Source organism: Lathamus discolor, chromosome 10, assembly GCF_037157495.1.
Source record: "Lathamus discolor isolate bLatDis1 chromosome 10, bLatDis1.hap1, whole genome shotgun sequence".
Classification (NCBI taxonomy): domain Eukaryota; kingdom Metazoa; phylum Chordata; class Aves; order Psittaciformes; family Psittacidae; genus Lathamus; species Lathamus discolor.
Window position 1 is genome coordinate 21,179,767 of NC_088893.1, and position 19,785 is coordinate 21,199,551.

A 19,785-nucleotide genomic window follows, 5' to 3' on the forward strand; every position below is an offset into this window, starting at 1 on the left:
TCTTCTTGCCAGTATCTAGAATGGAAGACACTGGACTAAAGTGTGCAAACCAATTGAAGATGTTTCTACATCTTTCGGATAATAGTCTTTGGGATGGCAGTCAGGAAACACAAAAGTTACAACAGTGAAGTGTTATGTGAATGGTACCAGTTAGAAATATCACTATGTCTAATCTTCTGTCAAGACAGCTGACTTCAGTTTTATTATCATACTTGCCCAGTTTTAGAATGTCTTCCTCTTCTGCTTGCTCTTTGACAGATATGCTCAGACTGATTTGGTTACTAAAAAAACCAAAATGAATGGTTAAATAGCTTTTCTGAAAAAATAGATGACATGAATTTTCATCTTTGACATCTTTGTCAGCAATATGGGCAGTGGGATCGAGGGCACCCTCAGCAAGTTGCCAATGACACCAACCTGTGAGGTGCAGTTGACATGCTGGAGGGACAGGATGCCACATGGAGGGACCTGGACAGGCTGGAGAGGTGGGACAGTGTGAACCTCATGAAATTCAACAAGTGCAAGGTCCTGCACCTGAGTCAGGGCAATCCCAGCGCAAATACAGGCTTAGTGGAGAATGGATGGAGCAGCCCTGAGGAAGACTTTGCCATGCTGATCAATGAGAAGCTTCCCATGACACATCTTCAGCGTGCACTCAAGCCCAGAACTCCCCTGTGTGCTGGGCTGCATCCCCAGAGCATGAGCAGCAGCTCAGGCAGGGGATCCTGCCCCTCTGCTGTGCTCTGGTGAGACCCCCCCTGCAGTCCTGATCCAGCTCTCGGGCAGCAGCACAAGAGGGACGTGGAGCTGCTGGAGCAAGTCCAAAGGAGGCCATAGAGCTGCTGTGAGGGCTGGAGCAGCTCTGCTCTGGAGCCAGGCTGAGAGAGCTGGGCTGGGTCAGCCTGGAGAAGAGAAGGCTCCTTAAGGGGAGGCCTTAGAGCAGCTCCAGTGCCTAAAGGGGCTACAGGAGACCTGGAGAGGGGCTTTGGACAAGGACCTGTAGGGACAGGCCAAGGGGAATGGCTTTAAACTGCCAGAGGGGAGACTGAGATGAGCTCTTAGGCAGAAGCTCTTCCCTGTGAGGGTGCTGAGGTGCTGGCACAGGGTGCCCAGAGAAGCTGTGGCTGCCCCATCCCTGGCAGTGTTCAAGGCCTAGTTGGACACAGGGGCTTGGAGCAACCCACTCTAGTGGAAGGGGTCCCTGCCCGTGGCAGGGGGTTGGACCTGGATGAGCTTTAGGGTCCCTTCCAACCCAAACCAGTCTGTGAGTCTATGAATAAGGTCATCATATTATAGTTGTTTTGTCCTCTGTTTTCACTCTGCATTCTTGTATCTTTCTGTTAGACATTTAGGTGTTAAACTAACCCAAGATGCCTTTTTTTCTTTCTCCTCAGCTTCCAGTAAGAAGTGTCAAAGCCCGTCCCAAGAAGAAGGCTGCAGGCTCTCTTGCGTCTGTTGAGTCATCCTAAGGCAGCCTCCCCTTCCCCAGCACCTGTCTCTGTCCTGGGATTTACCTGTCACTTTTGAGGGGAAATTCTCCAAAGGAAGGGAGCTGAGATTCATGTACATAACAGATACTGCTTTGTAGAGCTCATTCTGAGGCAAGGGGGAGGCTGGGATTCAGAACATGGAGTAGAGGATACACATCCTCAGGAATTTTCTCCTTTTCATCTCTCTGTTGGAGGGAATGTTGATATGTCTGTACATAGCCTGTTGCTTTGGAATTCTCACTGTATAAACCTAGTTGAGGAGAGTCTTTGCTGGGAGAACTGACTAGGGTTAGAGACATCCATTGCACAGAAGCTGGAAAAATATTAGACACTGGAGTTCCACAGGGGTGAGTGGCTCCCTAAAATGTCTTGTCTTGCTCTGGGTATTCTTCTGCAGCTGTGTGTTATGAAGAAGTGCCCACAATGAATCATCCTCCTTAAGAAAGGACTGAAACCAGTCATGTCCATCCCCTTTGAGAAGGTGACTGAAATGTATGCTGAGTGCTTTTGAATCTAATGGTCTGGCTCATGAGAGGAGTATGCTAGATACACATTACTAGTACTGGAAGGTGAAGAGATTGTTTTTAATTTTTTTCTGGAAGGTGAAGGGAGATAATTGAAAAACTGAGTAATGAAGAAAATGTGCTCTTAAATGCACCTGTGGTGAAATAGATACTGTAACTGTAGTTACAGTAGTAACTGTAACAGTCAACTATTGAGAAAGAAAGTTGGGCATTCGTAAGATTTTGGCTCTTTTTGAAGCTGCTTGAATTTTATTTCAGGTTCTGTTCATTTTGATTCCTGTGATACCATCAGTGTGAGGCGAGTCCCATGTGGTGGGAGAAGTTGGCAGGGAGACTGTTGCTTTGCCATTTAGTGGTTTGAACTCCATGTCATCCTGATGCTTGTTACTTCAGACAGTTTTTTCATTCTGGCAGATGACTGGGGAAAATCTCAATGTAGTCTGCAGGCATGTTGAGAATTTCAGGAGCCCTTATCCTCTGTACTGGATTTAGGAAATCCAGTCATCAGGGTATGAGAACTAATAAATAGCTGATGTATGAATTTTGCTAATTTCAGGATTCGTTTTATGGGGGGCAAAAAGCAGGGAGTAAGGAACATTAGTGATTAATGAGTCCTCTTGCTTTATCCTTCTGCAGCCCTTGAACAAGTTTTCTTTGTTTCTTTGATAAACATGTGCCATGTTTATCAGTGTCCTAAGACTTGAGCAGTATGTAACACTTGGGACGGAACTACATTGAATGTAGTATATATATTGTGGGAGTTAAATTGCAACGTTGCAGAGAAAATTTGCATCATGCCAAGCCATACTAGATTCTGATCTTTTGAACGTTGTTAAGGGGAGATCCCCTGTACAGCTGCCAACAGAGTCAGTGGGAATTTGAGATGAGTGGGGTTCCTGTTGAGATCTATAATGGAAGAGCACCATTATAGACATGGTTGTCTAAGACCATCAAGTATTCATTCAGTCTTTAGTGAAACTAGTTATCAAAGGAACCTGGCTCCTCCTTCCCTACTGAAGATCATTCTTAGCTCTAGATGCAGACGTTTGTGTTTGCCCACATCTTTTGCTGTCACATTTCTTAAATTACAGTGTGTTGTTTACAGAGCCCCGTAATTTGCTGTTGATGATGTATAGAAGCACTTCTGCAAATAATATTACACAAGTATTTCTGTCTTAAAGAATAGCCCTTCAAAAGTTTGTAAAGTTGAAGATGAGGACTGAATTTTTTTCTTGTTTCCTATTGTCCTGGTGGAAAATTGTTACAAATTTACTATTTAAAAAAAACAAGTTAGTTTTATTTGTAGCTTTAAGTCTTGACAAACCCTGTCACAAACTTGCATCTTCCCAGAAATACTTGTCCTAAATTACCCAGAAGGCAGTAGAAAACCCTTGATGTGGCTTCAAGTTTTGAGTTTCACAAAGAAGAAAAAAAAGGCAAGTATTTTGTTCTTTTTAGTTTGTTAGCAAACAGTGCATACATGTCTCACTAGTACATGCAAAGCATGTCCTGAAGCAGGAATTCTTTCTGTTTCCAGAGGAAAGTTCTTTCTCCATCTAAGGGATAAAAATCTTTACTGATTATGTGGAAGGTTCAGTTGCGAGGAATTGCTGTCCTTGATTTTACTGTACTGAATAAAAGAGAACCATTATTCTCTATATACCAAGTATCTGTATGACCACATTTCTGGATTACTTTTTTTTCCAACTAAATATTTCCATAGCAAATCATTTGTGTAAATCATTTTGAGGGATTTGATTTGGAAGCCAAGGATTCATTAGTCTCCCGTTATGCTGATCCTTGTGCTCTTTCCTTGTGCATGTGTTGTGATATCTCAGATTGCTCTGCTTTCATAGAGTGGCTTTCCAGAATGTTTTCTGGAATCTGTTCATTTGTAGTAGCTCTTCCTTCTTTGAAGCACAAAAAGAATTTCTGAAGATTCAGTTTTGGCATTTGTGTCTAACTTTGTCTTCCAGAGCTAAGTATTTTTTACTTAGCATTGTTGCTTGATGTTATTAGCCTGTGGCTACGCGTCAGTCTTACTTGTGAGTTTTGTTGTGCAAGGGAATTAAATGACTTCTGGTTGTAAGAGAGTCTGAAGTAGAGTCAAGGACTGTTATCTAGTATGTGATACAAAGCTGATGATGTCAAGCAGCAGAACTTACCCAGAGCAAGAAAAATGTCTTAGCATGGACACTGTTTTCTTCTTCCAGTAGAAATGTGACTGCTGGATTATGCTCCACTTGATCAAAACCTCTGCACATCTGCCACCACCCACGTGACCTCTTAGTGACTTGCTAGATACAGTTCTGCATTGGATGGCATATTTTTGTGTAGAAATTGCCTTGTTAATGAGAACACTGAATGTGCTGGTTTGATAAAATGCTTTTGTCAGCTGATACTCATTGTTTTCAGCAGGAAATGTTGGAATATTTCAGCAGGAAATGTTTCTCTTTAGAATCATCTGTGACCTTCATTGTGCAGTTAAGCAAATGGTTACATCTTCACCCAGCAGTAGAACCCATTGTGTTCAGTAAGTCTTCATACTCCTTTCCTAATATGCCTGGGCAGAGATTGAAAATCAGAGAGAAAATAATACCTAAAGTTGCGAGAGGGGTGGGGGTTGTACGTGTCAAATTTTGTGTGCCTAAAAATTGCCCTGAAATACCCGTACCATGAGATACAAAGTAAAGCCATGGCCGCCTTTTGGAAAGAAATGTTGTACCTCCACGCTTTATAATACTATGAATCAGTGTTCTGCTCTTGGAAGAGACAATATTGAACTGTGGTTTACCATCTGAGAAACTTAATGATTTCCTGCATAAAAGGGAACAGTGTTTACTTGCTTGGCAGTATTTTCCACAGTGAGTAAGAAATAGGAAGGGACTACCATCAGGTTTTAAACCTTACACTTCAACTCAACATCTTAATTTCCTATTGTTCTTTATTGAGTTTCTGATTCTCCAGCCTTAATGTTTCTGGGTCCAGGGTTCTGATTTCTTTTAAGCTAGTTTCCTTGATAGGTAGAGGATGTATTAGAGGGATGCTGGTGTTCTTAAAACTGCAAAGCTTGTGCTGGGGAAGCTACACCTTCCCCCATTTTAGTGAATTGAGTTCCATTCATTGTTCCTTTGCAGTCTGGGCTTTCTTCTTTTATACATCCCTCTTGGAAGTGTGACTCCCTCACAATATATGGCCAAGTCATTTTTGCCTTGAAAAGCAAGATTTATAGAGAATCTCAGCTTCCCAGAAATTGTTGTTTATTCTTTGCCATCTTAATCAGCAGGAAATATAGTGCCTTAAGAGGAAAGCTGGATAACTATGGAATACTCCACTGGTTCTCTGATCTGCATGCTACCTGTGAAGTGTCACTGTATGCTTGAGAGCAGCTATTGAGTTGAGCTGAGTTCTCCTGTCTGTCTTCCAAACTTGCATATAATGCTGGAAAGTGTGGCTTATTGCCTGAGACAAATCTGGGGAGGGTGGAATGTTGTTGCCCTTCTTTCTGATGGGGACACTGTATTGTCACATTACTCTGATACTTGCTGGGGAGTTGCTGAATCACATTTCTCTGTAACTCGTCAGTAGTATAGCTTTTCTTGCCTTTGCCACTGAAAAATTGTAGTGTGCCACCTGGCTGAAGTATCTTGTGCTGCTGCTTTCTGAGTTGCCTCTAAAGTCAGATATGTGGAAAATCAGCAGAGTATTCTGAAGCTATATGAACTCGTAGAATCTTGTAGAATTGTAGTCAGTGGAGTTGGAAGGGACCTCTGGAGATCATCTGGTTCAACCTCCTTGCTTCTAGGACCAGTTGCCCAAAAGTTCCTGCATGTTATTTGTGGTCTGGAGCCTACTGAGTTTAGTATTTTGAGAGGTGGGTTGTGCAGAAATGCGTATGCTATATGGGAATGTGCATCAGTGTTATTCAGGAGAAAGGATTCCTCGTCACTTTTAATCTGGAGTTTGGCACTATTACTAGATGCAATCAATATAACTCAGTCTTACATTATTTACAGGTATTGTTAACAGGCCTACAGGCTTCAGAAGAGATCTTAAGTGTTCAGAGTAGCTTGTGAGAACAACTGAACAGTAAAGGAAGACAGTAAGCCTTCATAGCAGCTAAGAACCTGCCTTCTGTACAGTACAGGGTTGTCCAGGAAATACTGCTGCCCTTCTGATCCTCAAGCAATACTTAGACTCTGTGCTCTATAGGTCAGAGCCTGATTCCTGTCTTACAGCACCTCCCTCTGTGTCTTATCCTTTCTAAGCTGGGCTTGAGCACCACACATGGAGATTCTTGAACCTTTCATCACTTCGGAGCAATAAAGTTTGAATTTAACCTCTGCAGGCAGCTGATCTACAGGGAGGACTAGACGAGTATCATGTCTCACATAACTTTGCAGTAGATATGTTGAGGGGAGCTCCAGAGGATATCTTCCATCTGGGCAATTACCCCTCCCCGCAAGCATACAGTTTTGGATGGACTAAATGCTGGACTTTGCTATGCTCATATACACAGCTGTCTGTAGAATCCCAAAATCAAGTCAGAACTGCCAGCACTCTATTTCTGATGAGAACTTGAATCAAAATAATATGAAGTTAAAAGAAACAGTGGCAAATCGGTGGGTTTTTTTCTGCAGTTTTGCGGGTAAAATTTAGGTCTCTGCTTCTTTGCTGAAAACCTTTCTGAAAACCTTTGCAAGCAAACAGTGTTTTCATGCTCTCTTTCTCAGCTCCTGTCCTTTCATGACCCAGTTAAGTAACCCATGTTTTTGTGAAGCGAAGGACTACTTCCATTTTGCTGAGTGTGCAGACATGAGAAGTCATGTCTTGTAGAGCTGGAATTTAGTGTTTTTCCATTATTTAATCTTGTGACCTAGAACCATGCAGTCACTTGTACAACAAGGCCTAAGGCTGGATTCCCAGATGGAATCTGAGCATCTCTTGCTGATAGCATAGTTTGATGTCATACCCTTTTCTTGCAGTGGGTTCTGGCTGAAATATGTTTACTGCAGGCCCTTTGGATAAGAGCGTTGTGTCTGCATTTAGCCAAATGTTAGAAGTAACATTTGTGGAAAGGCTGCAAAAATGAGTGAACTCTAGAGGAGCAAGAATTCAAGTCTTCTGTAATACATAGCTGTCTGAGACTAGAAGATTTGTGGCAGCAGTAGAAATACATTGCTATACTGACTTACCAAAGGTGGGGAATTCAGTTATGTTCTTTGCAGCAGCTCAGGGACGAGACTGAGGCTGCACGGCAAGCATGTAAGATTTTTACATAAAAGGGAACAAAGTTTTTATCATAAGTACTGCTTAGTAACTTGCCAAAAAGCAAGCAAGTTGAAAATTTTTGGTGACTTTATAAAATTAGGAGGTGATTCTGATGATCAAACTGGTATTGAATACAAACCTTTTGTATTCGTGCTGCTGCCTTTTTGGGAGAGCACTGAGGTGATGGACACCTCACTTTGACTCCTCCGTTAAATTATTTCTCAAATGTTCTGAATGTCATATAGAGATAAATGAAATTTTTACTTTGACATGTGTCCATTAATTCATGTCTAGATTCAGGCATGCTGAGCTATGTATGAGACGGTGTGGGTTGAATGAAGGCCCAGTAAGAAAATGGAGAAGCTGGGACAGATCTAGCCCAGTAAAGATTACTTGAAGGACCTTCTTTGAAGTGCAGAAATTAGAGGCTGTGTAGCGATGCTTGGTTTTGATTCAACATTTTCATGATGAAATTCCTGTTAGCACAGTGCTGATCTAAAGACTGTAAGGCAAGGGAAGGGTTGTGAATTGCATTTTGTCCACCAGAGGGTGTAACATACAGTCTTGGGAAAGAGAGAGCAGAGACTTTTCTGGTAGCAGTTGACAGGTTGAATGTCAGTATTTCCTATGTATGAGAGTGAAAGGCCTACCTGGGGGAGGGGAGGGGGGGGAACATGACCCTGACAAACTGGGGCTCTGGTGAAGAAATATGGAGTAATACTGCAGTTAACCCCTGGCTAAAGCTGTTTAATCTTGCTGGGCTTTCTAATTGAGCCATTTTCCAGTGAGGCTTGCTGAGATTACGGTGTTATAGAACAGCTGTCCTCAAATCTTTCTGTTGTCCACTCAAGCTATTTTCTAGCTCCTGGAAATATGGTAGTGTTTGTGACTTATTCCCCCCCTTTTCTGCAATTAGCCACATTGAGTTTGTTTATTGAGTAGTGTTGCCATAATTTATACTCTGATTTTTTGTTTAGTATTTCCTTGTAAGAATGAGTAGTTTCTTTCAGTTGGATCTGTATTCCGTCAAAATAGAAGTAATTTTAATCTAAAAAATATGTAAGTGTCTAACAGTTACTATGATAATTTGCGACCATAGCAACAGAGAGTTGGCATTCTGAAGGACAGGTTCATTCTTTGGTTGGTTGGGGTATTTTTCAGTCACAATCTAATTACTGTTGCAAGCATTTCAGGGAAAACCCTGACTACTTTATTTTTTAATCGTGCAAGTTCATAAAGGGACAAGGGATTTTGACATTATCTCACATCAGATTTTCATAGAAAAGGTGATGGAGTATGGGCTGAATGAGCAGAATGAGGTGCATAAATACTGGCTGAATGGCCCGGCCTGAAGGGTGGTGATCAGTCCCAGGGAGCGTAATTGGAGGCCAGCAGCTATTAGCATACCCCAGGGCTCAGCACTGCGTCCAGTCCTGTTTAACATCTTCACAGTGGTCTGGATGAGGGGGCAGAGTGTACTCTGTAAGTTTGCTTATAATGCAGGACTGGGAGGAGTGGCTGATACGCCAGAAGGTTGCACAGGAAGCAACAAGAGGTACGTAGAGTACCTGACCTTGCATCTCAAAATATATGGAAATCCTAACAGGAACATAATTCTTTCTGATTATGAGAAAGAGGAGGTCTTTTATTTTCAACATCCTAAATGGAGATTTACAAACTGAAGGAAAGTTCAGGACATACCAGAAGGTTGGAAAGAGAAATAGAATTTAGACTAGAACTGGGGATTCTTTATTGTCAGACTTCGTAAAACCAACCAAACAAAAAACCCACCAGCAACAATAATTGATATGTTTCTGTTCCATTTTTTTCCATCATACGATCAGTTAAATAACAGCAGTGCTTTCAGGCAGGTGCTATATTTCAGCTACAAGTTGTGGATTGTCCTGACATATTTGAGATCCCAGCAGCATATATTCCATTATAGGAATGCATGCTTAATAGTGATTTAAAGAGTTGTAAGAAATAGATATGTTATTGAGGGAAGAAGGAATGAGCGCTTTTGTGACTAAGTCTCATAATTAGTGAATGGCTGTCTCTGCCAGCATAGAGCTGTAATGTAAAGGCTGTCTACTAGCAACACTCAACGTCAGTTTTATAAGGAAATGTGCTGGATATAAGTATAGCCAAAGCCAAATCACAGTACTTTCCAAGCTTTCTCTTTTCCTAGGCCCTAATGGGGAATCTAGCAACTGAATGGAAATTACAGCATTGCTGCTATCACTTGCTAATTTGGGGCAATGAATATCTGGAATTAAATAGAATCTAAAATGCATTTAAAAGCCAATTTTTGTAAAAGCCAGCTGTTGTGACCATTCTGTATTTGCTACAGGATTACAGTAACTGATCAGTGGAGCCACTGTGATGCTCAAAAGTCTGTTACCTCAGAAAAGGAAAAACAGAAGAGGCCAGCCCAAACTTAACTGGTTCAGCTAGTCCAGTCTCTTGTCTTCGATACTGCTCAATCTGTTTGATGACCAGTGGGCAGTCTGGAATTACACACACTGGAAAAGCCTCTTCCCAATTCTTGTCACTTTTTTGCCCATGCTGTGAAGCGTGGTGATGTTAAATGACTGGGTTACTATGTTTTTCTGAGGGGAGAAAGGAGTCGTTCAACTTCTTCCACTAGTTTTTTTGTAGTCATTAAAAGTTTGGTCACTTACTGCAGTATGACAACTTAAATGTAAAAAACCCTAAATCATCCTAATCTTGTGTTGAGCTTTGTTACCCAGACTCTTTCTAGGTATCTTTTTACATTATCTTTTATGAAGACCATTAAAAAAAATCTTGTACTATCTCTTCAATATCTTGCTCTTTTGCTCTCATTTAGTTTCTCCTACTTCAAAGGACCTGCTGTTTTTCTTCAATTTCTTCCCAGAGTATGATAGAAAAGGTGTTATCGATGCAGATGTGCTTTCATTCCATGAGGTGGCAGCTAATCCTTATTTCCTTTCTCCGTTATTTTGACATTTCTGCTAGAAGCATCTTTCCTGGCCAAGTTCCCCTTTGAGGCATAAGGGTTCATGAACATGTAAATACAGCCCTTCTGTTGGGGTTAAAGAGTGTTAGGAAAAGCTTATTATATTGTGTCTGTTTAAGCTGTATCAACTTGATGAAGACTGTAGCAGCTGACAAGGCATCATGCAAGGGCTATATTTTGAATATTACATATTGCTGCCATTTTATCTGGGTATCTCTTGTAAGTGGTGCTCTAGGCATAACTGAACACAAGCAGAGGTGGTACCTTCTAGGCAAAAGTTACTTTGCTAGAGGCTCAGTTATTAATGTGGGTGGGGGAGAGAGGGTTCTGGAAGTTATTTATTAACGTTTTAGTCCTGGTTTATTTTGGTAGGTAAATGTATTGGATAATTTGAATTGAAATATCCACGTGTCACTAGAACAAGCATACAAGTTTATGAGCTGCAGTATGGGCTTTTGTTCTTTGCTATCAAGTTTACATAATTTCCTCCCACCCCCTGCCCTAGTTTTGTGTTATTGATGCCTGTAAATATTTTTCATTAAAAGGCTGCTGGTTTTTTTATCTTCTCAAATTGTTATAATTTAACTCCATGTCTGTCTTATGTGTTTAGTCTTCCGTCATTCTACCCCTCCATTGTTGAATAAAGATATGAAAATTAAAGAGTCCTGCTATTTCTACCGTGTAAAAATTAAGGCAGGTTAGGAGAATCTGGTTTGTCCTGGCTTTGTTTCTTCACTTAGATGGTGCCTCTCAGTTAAGTTGCATCCACTCCTGAAGCTGTTAACTGAGGACTTGAATTCATCTTCTATTTGTTAAGTAGACGTTTTGCTCCTGCAGGTACAGATCACAGTAGAATCAAATACTATTACTGTTATGCATCTCAGAGTCCTGCATAAATAGCAACTGCAAACAACTTCTTGGGAGGACAGAGGGTGGGATGAATTTATATGTACAAAGTTAGAGTGGTGAATATCCATTTCTGGGTGGAAGTGCAGAAGCATGCATGGTTGGTCAGTACTACGTAGCTACTATACCCAGATATGAAATACTGCCCTGGTGAGGAAATAATTGCAGTTTGCAGGGCAGGTAGCAAGAGCTCAGCTTGCTTACTGAAAGCTTTGTGGTGCAGGCAGTAGACAGAGGGTGTGTGAAATTACAAGGAAAAAAAAAAATGGGCTGTGAGAAGAATTTTCTGTGGTTATCATCAACAGTTGATCCTCCACAGGCCCTGCTAAAGTTGGTAGACAGGGCTAGCAGTTGTAGTGACTGTGTTAAGAGAAGAATCTCGCAAGGTTCTACTGGCATCAGGTAGGAACTTGGATAGTACTGAGGTCTCGAGCTGATGGACTGTGGTCTCCAGCTTTTAAAAACAGCAGTAATGGACTGAGTCTCTGGTTTTGATTGAATTGAAATCCTTTTTGACTAAAACTCAGCCTAGTCCCCACCCTCCTCCCACCAGTACCCCCCCCGCCTTGTAAAGTGTAGTTTTCCTTTGGGACTCTTGTGTAGGTGGAGCCTTTCCCTTCCTCTCCCTGTCCCACCAATGCTATGAATATCTAACTTGTCAGCCTTCCATCTCCATGGATGTCCTCAGGAAGGAGGCAGATTTGCTACTGCTTCTGTATCAGCAGCTCAGAGTTGACATTCCCAGCCCCAGCAGTCAGAAGCTGAAATGTTTATGTAGTAAATAGAAGGTATTTGACTCTAGGAACATGCAAAAGATACTACGTGGTTATTTTGCTGTCTAAGCCTAATATTTCATATCCCCACTTTTCCCAGAGGACAAGTGTATATTCCTGTATTTGTTGTACACTCAAATATGGTACAACAGCACTTGACCTGTGCAGAATTATTACAGGAGTAGTTAATGAGTTGCACAGGTTTGGACTTTGAGTTTGCCTGTTTGTTAGAACACTGGTGACTCTGGAATTTCAGCCTCTTCTCCTGGGCTAGCAGGCTCAAGTGTAAAGTACCACTAAATTTGTGAGTTGTAATCAGAGATGATTGGCAAGCAGTTTAGTCTGCTAGCACAGTGACAGAGATAATCCTTTTGGATCCCCGAGGTGATTATCTGGTCGAGAGCATTTGTCCTGGTTTATGATGTTGACTCACTAGAGCGGTCATTATTTAATAATGTGGACAACCATGAGGCTTTGGAACCATTCTGCACATTCGGTAGGAGATATGTGCACTTCTCATCAGCCTAGCTGCCCATGGAGTAAGAGTACAATTACCTGTCCTGACCTGGCATGCTTTTTTATACCATTGGGGGGGGAGGAGGGGGCTGATTTGTGTTCTTCCTAGCATACGGAAACCATTAGAATTGTTTCTAAATAGTAATTGTCATTTGGCTACATAAGACAAGGATCAAAATGGAAACAAGGATACAAAGCAATTAATTGTCATGAATATGATGTATTTGTGCTCCTGCCTTGGATTTGACATATGAAGCCAGGTCTTATATTCCTTCTAATGGGCCATGCTACAGGCAATAATCAGTAAAAAACTACGTTTCATTTTAGAGTTTCTTAGTCTACTGGCTATAAGTGGTAGTATCAGGGGTACAGCAGTATATCCATGATGTTCTGATTTTAGCCTTAAAAATGTGTATTGTTACATTTCATATAACTGTGCCCAGCCATTTGGCTGCTTTTTATCTAGCCTGTTTTGGTTTGATTGTGTGTACTTCATGAAAAGCTTTTCTTGGCCAGTTTTAAGTGGGCAAAGACCATTTTAAGTGGGTACATCTAAAGAAAAGGATTGTAGAGTCTACAAGAGAAATTAAAAATTATTTAAGAATATATGTTTAAACCCTCCAAACGGCTCTTACATGTGTTTGTAGAATAGTGAATTACTGGTGAAGGAAACCAAAACTTCCAGTTCCTTAGCACCAAAAAAATATCCCTCTAACCTCCCAAGAAAGCTGGAACAGTGAAACCTCTGGTAACTATGGATAGGTAGATGGAGCTTTTTAGTTAAAACTTAATTCTCTTAAGCAGCATAAATTTTCCAGCACATAAACTAAATAACTGTGATTCTATGTATCAAAATTGTTTTCCTGATAGACAGTACAGGAGCAATGTGGTTCCGGTAGGAATGCAAACATGCTGTTGCTATGGAGCTTCTGCCATCATCATAGTAAAAGACACTGCAAATGCTACTATACTTATCCTGCAGGAAAAAAAAAAATTAAAAAATGCAGCAGTCATAACCTTAATTGATTTTTACAGAATTCAGTAATAATATGTTCTGGCAGTGAAATAGGAGAAACAGTCCCACCAAAGATGTTTGGATTCTTTCCAGAGTGCCAGGATTTATGATAGATTTCCATGCAACAAGAAAGCAAAAGCAAGAAGCAGGGAAAGAAACCTTATCAGTAAGCTTGCAGGTACAACAGAACAAGTGGCCAAGGAGAACATACATTGGTTGAATGAAGTCACTGCACACAGATGTACTCATCTGTGGCAGAAGAAAACTCCCATCCTGAAGAAGTGGCTAGAAGGAAGATGTTAATTAGAACTATGAAACCTGAGAAAATCTGGCCCGTTTAAGACTACTCGCTATAGAAGGAGGAAGAAGTAATTGAGTACATTGTTTAGTTTAGATTATTCATTTAATCCTAACTTGACACTGCCATTCCTATTGTGCATGCATCGCAGATGGATTTGTGGGAATACAAGATGGTATTTTACTAACATTTTGCATACATAAAGCTTTAAAGGTTGTCTTATAAAATACACTATGTTCTGAATTTAGTGAATTTTGCCTGAATCCTTTTTTTGCTGAAGTGTTCAGTAATGAATGTAGACTCCTTGAAAGCAGAATGACTGTCTCCCCACATGTGAGATTATGCAAATATAAATTGAATACAGTGATCTTTTCTTGCTGCCATAATATGTATCAAATATTGATCCAATGATTTCTTACTCCTCAGTACATCTTGTTTTCTAGAGTTCTTTGAAGGTGAAAGACATTTCTTGGTAGATATTCACATACTCCTTTGAGGTTGCTCTATTTTTCTTTTTTTTTTTTAAATTCACTTTTTGCTGTGATTTTCCTTTTAACCCTCTGATGATAGCCTGTACCCCTGAAATCAAAAGGAATTTAACTGCCAATATTGTAGATATCTTTGGTTTTCATGTCTATGTTCAATAGATTTTACAATGCATCTTAACCTGCATCATTAGTGGATTTAATATATGATTCACTAATGATTCTGTATCAAGTTTTAAAGTATTCTACTCAGTTCCTTTTCAACACCACTTCTGTTATCTTCATAGGTCTTTCTCAAAGTAATTGTTTCCTTGGAAAATTAAAAATCTGGATATATAATTAAATGTGGTAAAAGGTCTGGTAAAATCTCTTCATAAAATTGCTCTGTTCCTTTCCTTCTGAAATTGCCTGTGAGGAAGCTTAAGAGATCTAATTTCCAGTCATATATAATATACATACAATGAACTTAATCCCAGCATTCCCAGAAATCGGGGGTTTTTTCATGTAGTGGGTGCTTACCTTGTGACTAAAAAAAGCCAATACTATTTCTTCCTTGTTGTCTTTGAATGTGCTACTGGCCTCTCACACAGTAAATTCTGCAAATTTGTTCTTATTGGCCTTATTGAATCCAGAGAGCTTTGACTTTCACACTCTAGATAGTTTCATTATGTGTTTAAAATATATTTACAAAGAAATAGCTGATGTGGGAAGAATGTTTGTGAGGTCTTTGCTACTTACCAGTGGATCCCATGATTTCATTTGTCTTTGTTCCTGTTGTATTTTACTGTGAATCCAAGGACAATTTGTAGCAGAATCACTTACAGGACACAGATTGGTTCCTTCCTATCTGTAGGCTTGTGGGGACAGTTGCTGGATTTTGAGAGGTATGACGAGGTATTAGTTTTCTTGAGATGGGTCTTTTCCATCAAATACCGTGTAATTTGAGGTGAGCCTAGTCTCTAAACTCTGCAGTGATGTGAAAACCAAAATTAGTCTGCGGTTTTATACTTGTTTTGACACTTCCAGTTTGATCACATTTGTTTTGCCAGTTGCTAGCCCTGTTCTAAGCACGGCTCCTTCCTTGATCCCTTTCATGAAACTGTGACAAGCAAGGAAGAAAATTTCATCAAATTGGCATTACAGAGATCTTAAGTGCGTGCTCTTTCAGCTTGAGTGTTGCTCACTATGCACCTTAAAATTTGGCAGTATTTTTTTCCTAACTGCAAAAAAAAAAGGAATTAAACCTAGGCGATATATTTCACAGAATCACAGAATCCCAAGGGTTGGAAGGGACCTCAAAAGATCATCTAGTCCAACCCCCCTGCAAGAGCAGGGTAACCTACAGTACATCACACAGGAACTTGTCCAGGCGGGCCTTGAATATCTCCAGTGTAGGAGACTCCACAACCCCCCTGGGCAACCTGTTCCTGTTCACGCTGCTCGAGAAAATGCAGATTTTTCTCTCTAGTGAGCTGCCTAATCCATTGTGCTGTGAAATTTCTATCCTTCCCTTTCTTACTGCACACAAAGCAAACATTTTTAGTTGAGTTTGACAGGCTTGTAAAAGGAAGCCATTTGGAAGTGAGGAGGGCTAAAGTGGTGTAGAATTTCCAAGCAGCTCTGCACTGAGTCATCAGTCCCGAGAGTATAGAGACGTTCCATAGAAATGTCACATAGTCCTTCTGGCATATTGATGATGAAGCAACAATGAGCTTTCAGTCAGGTTGATTTTAGAAGTCTCGCTCAGCTTGCGATAAAAACTTAGCATTTAGTAATAGAACAGTTTAAGCAAACCCAAGATCTAAGGCAAGCATACAGTCCAGACTTGGGCTACTTTAGTCATGAGGTGGAGACAAACAAACTGCATGTTTGTAGTGTGTTTTAATTTTATTACAGTTGCACTTCTTTCCTCAGGTTTTACAAGCTAAACAGTAAAACCTGTAAAGTCTACCACTATTCTAACAATTGTAAGACTTTTCCTGTCGGGGATGGTGATTTTTAACTTACTGTATACTTAAGCACTGGTTTATCTTTTAATATTCTAAAGTCATTTTTCCCTTCAAATTTTATTTGAAGCAGGACTTGTGCTTTATTCTGGAATTTTGACACTGATCAACCTTGAGAAGTGAAAGGTAAATAGTACACATTCAGGAGCAATAACCTGCTGAGAGGCAGGGCAGGAGATTAGTTAGCTAAAATATCTGTAACATTTATTTTAAAACTTAGCAGTAGGCAATTACAGCCACATCATTTTGTATTGGAGACATATGTTGCATCCGTTCTTCACTGAAGGTTACCCAAAGCAGTTAACAGATTAATTTAAGTCATGTGCTATCCAAGAGTAACATGTTGCTATCTGAAGAGACAAGAAAGCTTACATGAAAGCTTGTATGTTAATCCCTTTTGAATTAATTTCATTCAACCATACTGAATGTAAAGTGAAGCATATCTGATTAGCAATAAACAGCTTTTGAGAATACTTAATAAGTTAATTTTTTATAAAGTAAAATATTTGGAGAGTTAGAATATGCTGGAATCACAAGGTACTGATTGCATCTGAAAATGAGTGGTAACGTTTAAGACTGCTGCAGGTTCAAATCTAACTTAAAGCAGCTGTTCTTAAAAGCAGTTGCCTGGTTTGTTGGATCTGAGAAGTGCATCAGAGCTAATTGTCCAAGTGTTTACACTGCCAAGTACAACTATGCAAAGACAGGTATGCTTTAAAAATGTGGAAGAAAAACTGGAAAATAAATGTCCGTTAAATGGCACATAGGATTAAATGTATGATCGTGTGTAATTAAATACATGAAACCATTGCAAAAGGTATCTTTCAGTCTTCCCGGAGGACACGAAAATGTTTCTGTTGCCCATGAATTTGTGGCATTGTTTTTGTTAATTTTATTCTTACACTCCATTCTTCTCTCATATAGATGAGCCGAATCTTGACTAACAAAACTTTGTCAGACTAAAAATAACAGCAGTATAGAAAGAATTGAAAGGGCAAGGCAGGGCCTGACTGCTTCCCTGTAATAGGGGAGGAGAAATGTGCTGCATTTCCACAGTTTTAGTTGCTGAGTTTCAGTGCACTTCTGTATCCTGTAAACGCTGTAGTTTAAATATCTTTCTCACCAAGAAAGCTGATACAGAACCTGCTGATTTAGTTAGTAGTAGTAGTAGTATTTATTATTTATTTTATATATGATCATAGTTCATTCTGTGAAGGGTTGTACTGGAATAAACTTTTCAATCTAATGAAAGAGGGAAAATACTAGTACCTGTATTGTGAAATACATCATATCGTAGCCTTATTTATGAAGGAAATTTGAGGACCTACTCCAAATCTGACAAGCTTAATTTGATTACTGGTATTGTCCCTAACAAAACTGCTACAAGAAACCTGAGCTAACCTGTTCTGGACTTTTTTTCTAAAGGGCTGCACCATTCCCTGCAATAGCAGAAACTTCTATTCCTGAGAAATAATTCCATATGCAAAAGTTCTTCCGTCCTTCCCCATCTCCAATGCATAAAACTGATTAAGTTGCCCTTCAGGAAAGCCACAAAAGCAGAAGCAAAGATACCGTGCTGCACAGACTGGAAAAATGTCATTTTTCTCACTTCAGTGACTATTTTGGAGTTCTGTAGTAGGGAAAACATTACAAGCAAAAGAAAATGAGTAGCACTCTCCTTGCTGCTTTTGGGAGATTCTGAATTTTCTTGAGTTCTTTCTTCACAGTAAGTCCCAAAGATTCTTTTTGAAACCCATACAAAATACTGAAAAGATATGTTTGATTCTTCAGAAAAGGAGGATGAATATGAGACTAAGAAATGCCTGCCAAACTAACATCTTATTGGTTAAAATGAGGGGGGAAAAAAAAAAAGAGAGAATAACATTGAGTTAGGTTTTAGTTGCAAGCTGAGTGGCTGAGGAATCATTGATTGTCCTGTTCCTTTTCAGATGTTGCTTCCTGTGGTGTAGCAAATGCCACCTTCACTTACAACACTGCAAATGCAGAGAGAAGCAGGCTGGGGGGATGCTTTGGGGTTGGGATGGCAATCTGTCTACAATGATACAGAGAAAATCTTGAATAGCTTTGGTAGAATTGTTCCATTACATCAAAACATTTCTAAGCAGAAGCAAATTATTGACCACTTTCTGGGTAGCAGTGGAATTTGATAAAAGTTTGTAGAGAAGCAAAAAGTGAAAGCTTTGAAGGAGGTGAAGCAGGAAGAGGCAAGTTGAAGCTTCATGATTGTTTATAAAAGATGTGAAGGCCAGAAGGAATGTCACTGGTAACATAATCTGACCTACTAAATACAGGTGAACAGAGCACCTGAATAGCATTTGAACTAGTGCATGCTTTTTTGGGAAACACTACATTTTCTTTTCTTAAAGAAAAACAAATGTAGAAACAAGGGGTTTTGACAATACCTGACTTATGTTCAAGTACTGTAACTGCTTCTGGACAGCAAGCCGAACAGAATGCTACGTGTAGTGTAGTTGCAGTAACAGTTTCTTGTTTGCATTTCAGATACTAAGATACTGGTTTGAAATGTCTGTCATAATGGAACAGGATGTCTTTTTTGTTTCTTCCTAAGGCCCTTATATAAAAGTGATTGAATAAATTACCCTTTGATCTGAAATACACAGTTTCCATTTCCTGTTGTTCCTGTGGCAAACCTTAAACCCTTCCCAAAAAAGCTCAGGACACAACTGCTGAATCACCTCAGATATGTGGTCCAGCCAACCCAGGTTTATCTCTCTGATGGTACTGAGAGAGTCAGTGGTAGATGACTGCAAAAAGTGTTAACTGTCTTTACCTGGTTACTGGTGCTTCTATTCACTAGTTATCAAGATTTATTTGGATTGTTACGAAGAAGCAGTGATGGTTGGAGAGGGAAGAGCCTCTCTTCAGAATAAATCCAGGTTGAAACATGTTGCTAACTAGATGTAGTGTTCCATGTTTTCTGCATCTGCTGAATGTGTGTCTCTGGTATTTCATGATAGTTACATATGTTAGGTACTGTGCAGAAATATTCCTTTTTGTTTTGAGGTGTTCTTACTCATACATTCTGAGATATATTTACCCCTTTTTTAATATATATACAGTTGTGTTGCATTTAATTGTTCTTTTTCTAAAAACAAGACTTGAACTTTTTGAGATGTTTTTTGTACTTTATTGAGCTTTGCCTTTGGAAAAAATGACAGATCAAGTCCCCTTAACCCATCTAATTCTTGGCTGTGGGCTTCCAATAGTGGATGCTGATAATACATAACAAACAAAGCAAGCACAGAGTGATTTTTTTTCTCTTGTCCGTACTGTCCAATATATTATCAAGTAATTCCTAAGCCAGAGGCTGCTTTTTCACATAATATTTAGTAGCCACCAATAGATCCATCCTTCATTAGTTAGTCCGTTTTGTAATCGTTCGTCTTTATGGCCTGTACAGCATCATCCAGCATTAAGCTCCATTGTGCGTTACTACAGAAAAGTACTTTTGCTTATTTGTT

General features: G+C 39.9%; 1 protein-coding gene across 8 annotated transcripts in view; it reads left to right on the top strand.

Moving 5' to 3' along the window:
• Positions 1-19,785, top strand: part of REEP2 (receptor accessory protein 2) — a 42,142-nt gene that overhangs the window by 16,101 nt on the left and 6,256 nt on the right. For 5 of the 8 annotated variants that reach the window (XM_065690870.1, XM_065690865.1, XM_065690869.1 and 2 more), the window contains one exon: positions 1,395-19,562. The exons of the other annotated variants lie outside the window; for them this stretch is intronic. In XM_065690870.1, coding sequence (XP_065546942.1) covers positions 1,395-1,469 — 75 coding nt within the window. In that variant the 3' untranslated portion in view covers positions 1,470-19,562. Of the gene's footprint in view, positions 1-1,394; positions 19,563-19,785 lie in introns of those variants that run through there. 8 annotated transcript variants of the gene reach the window in all.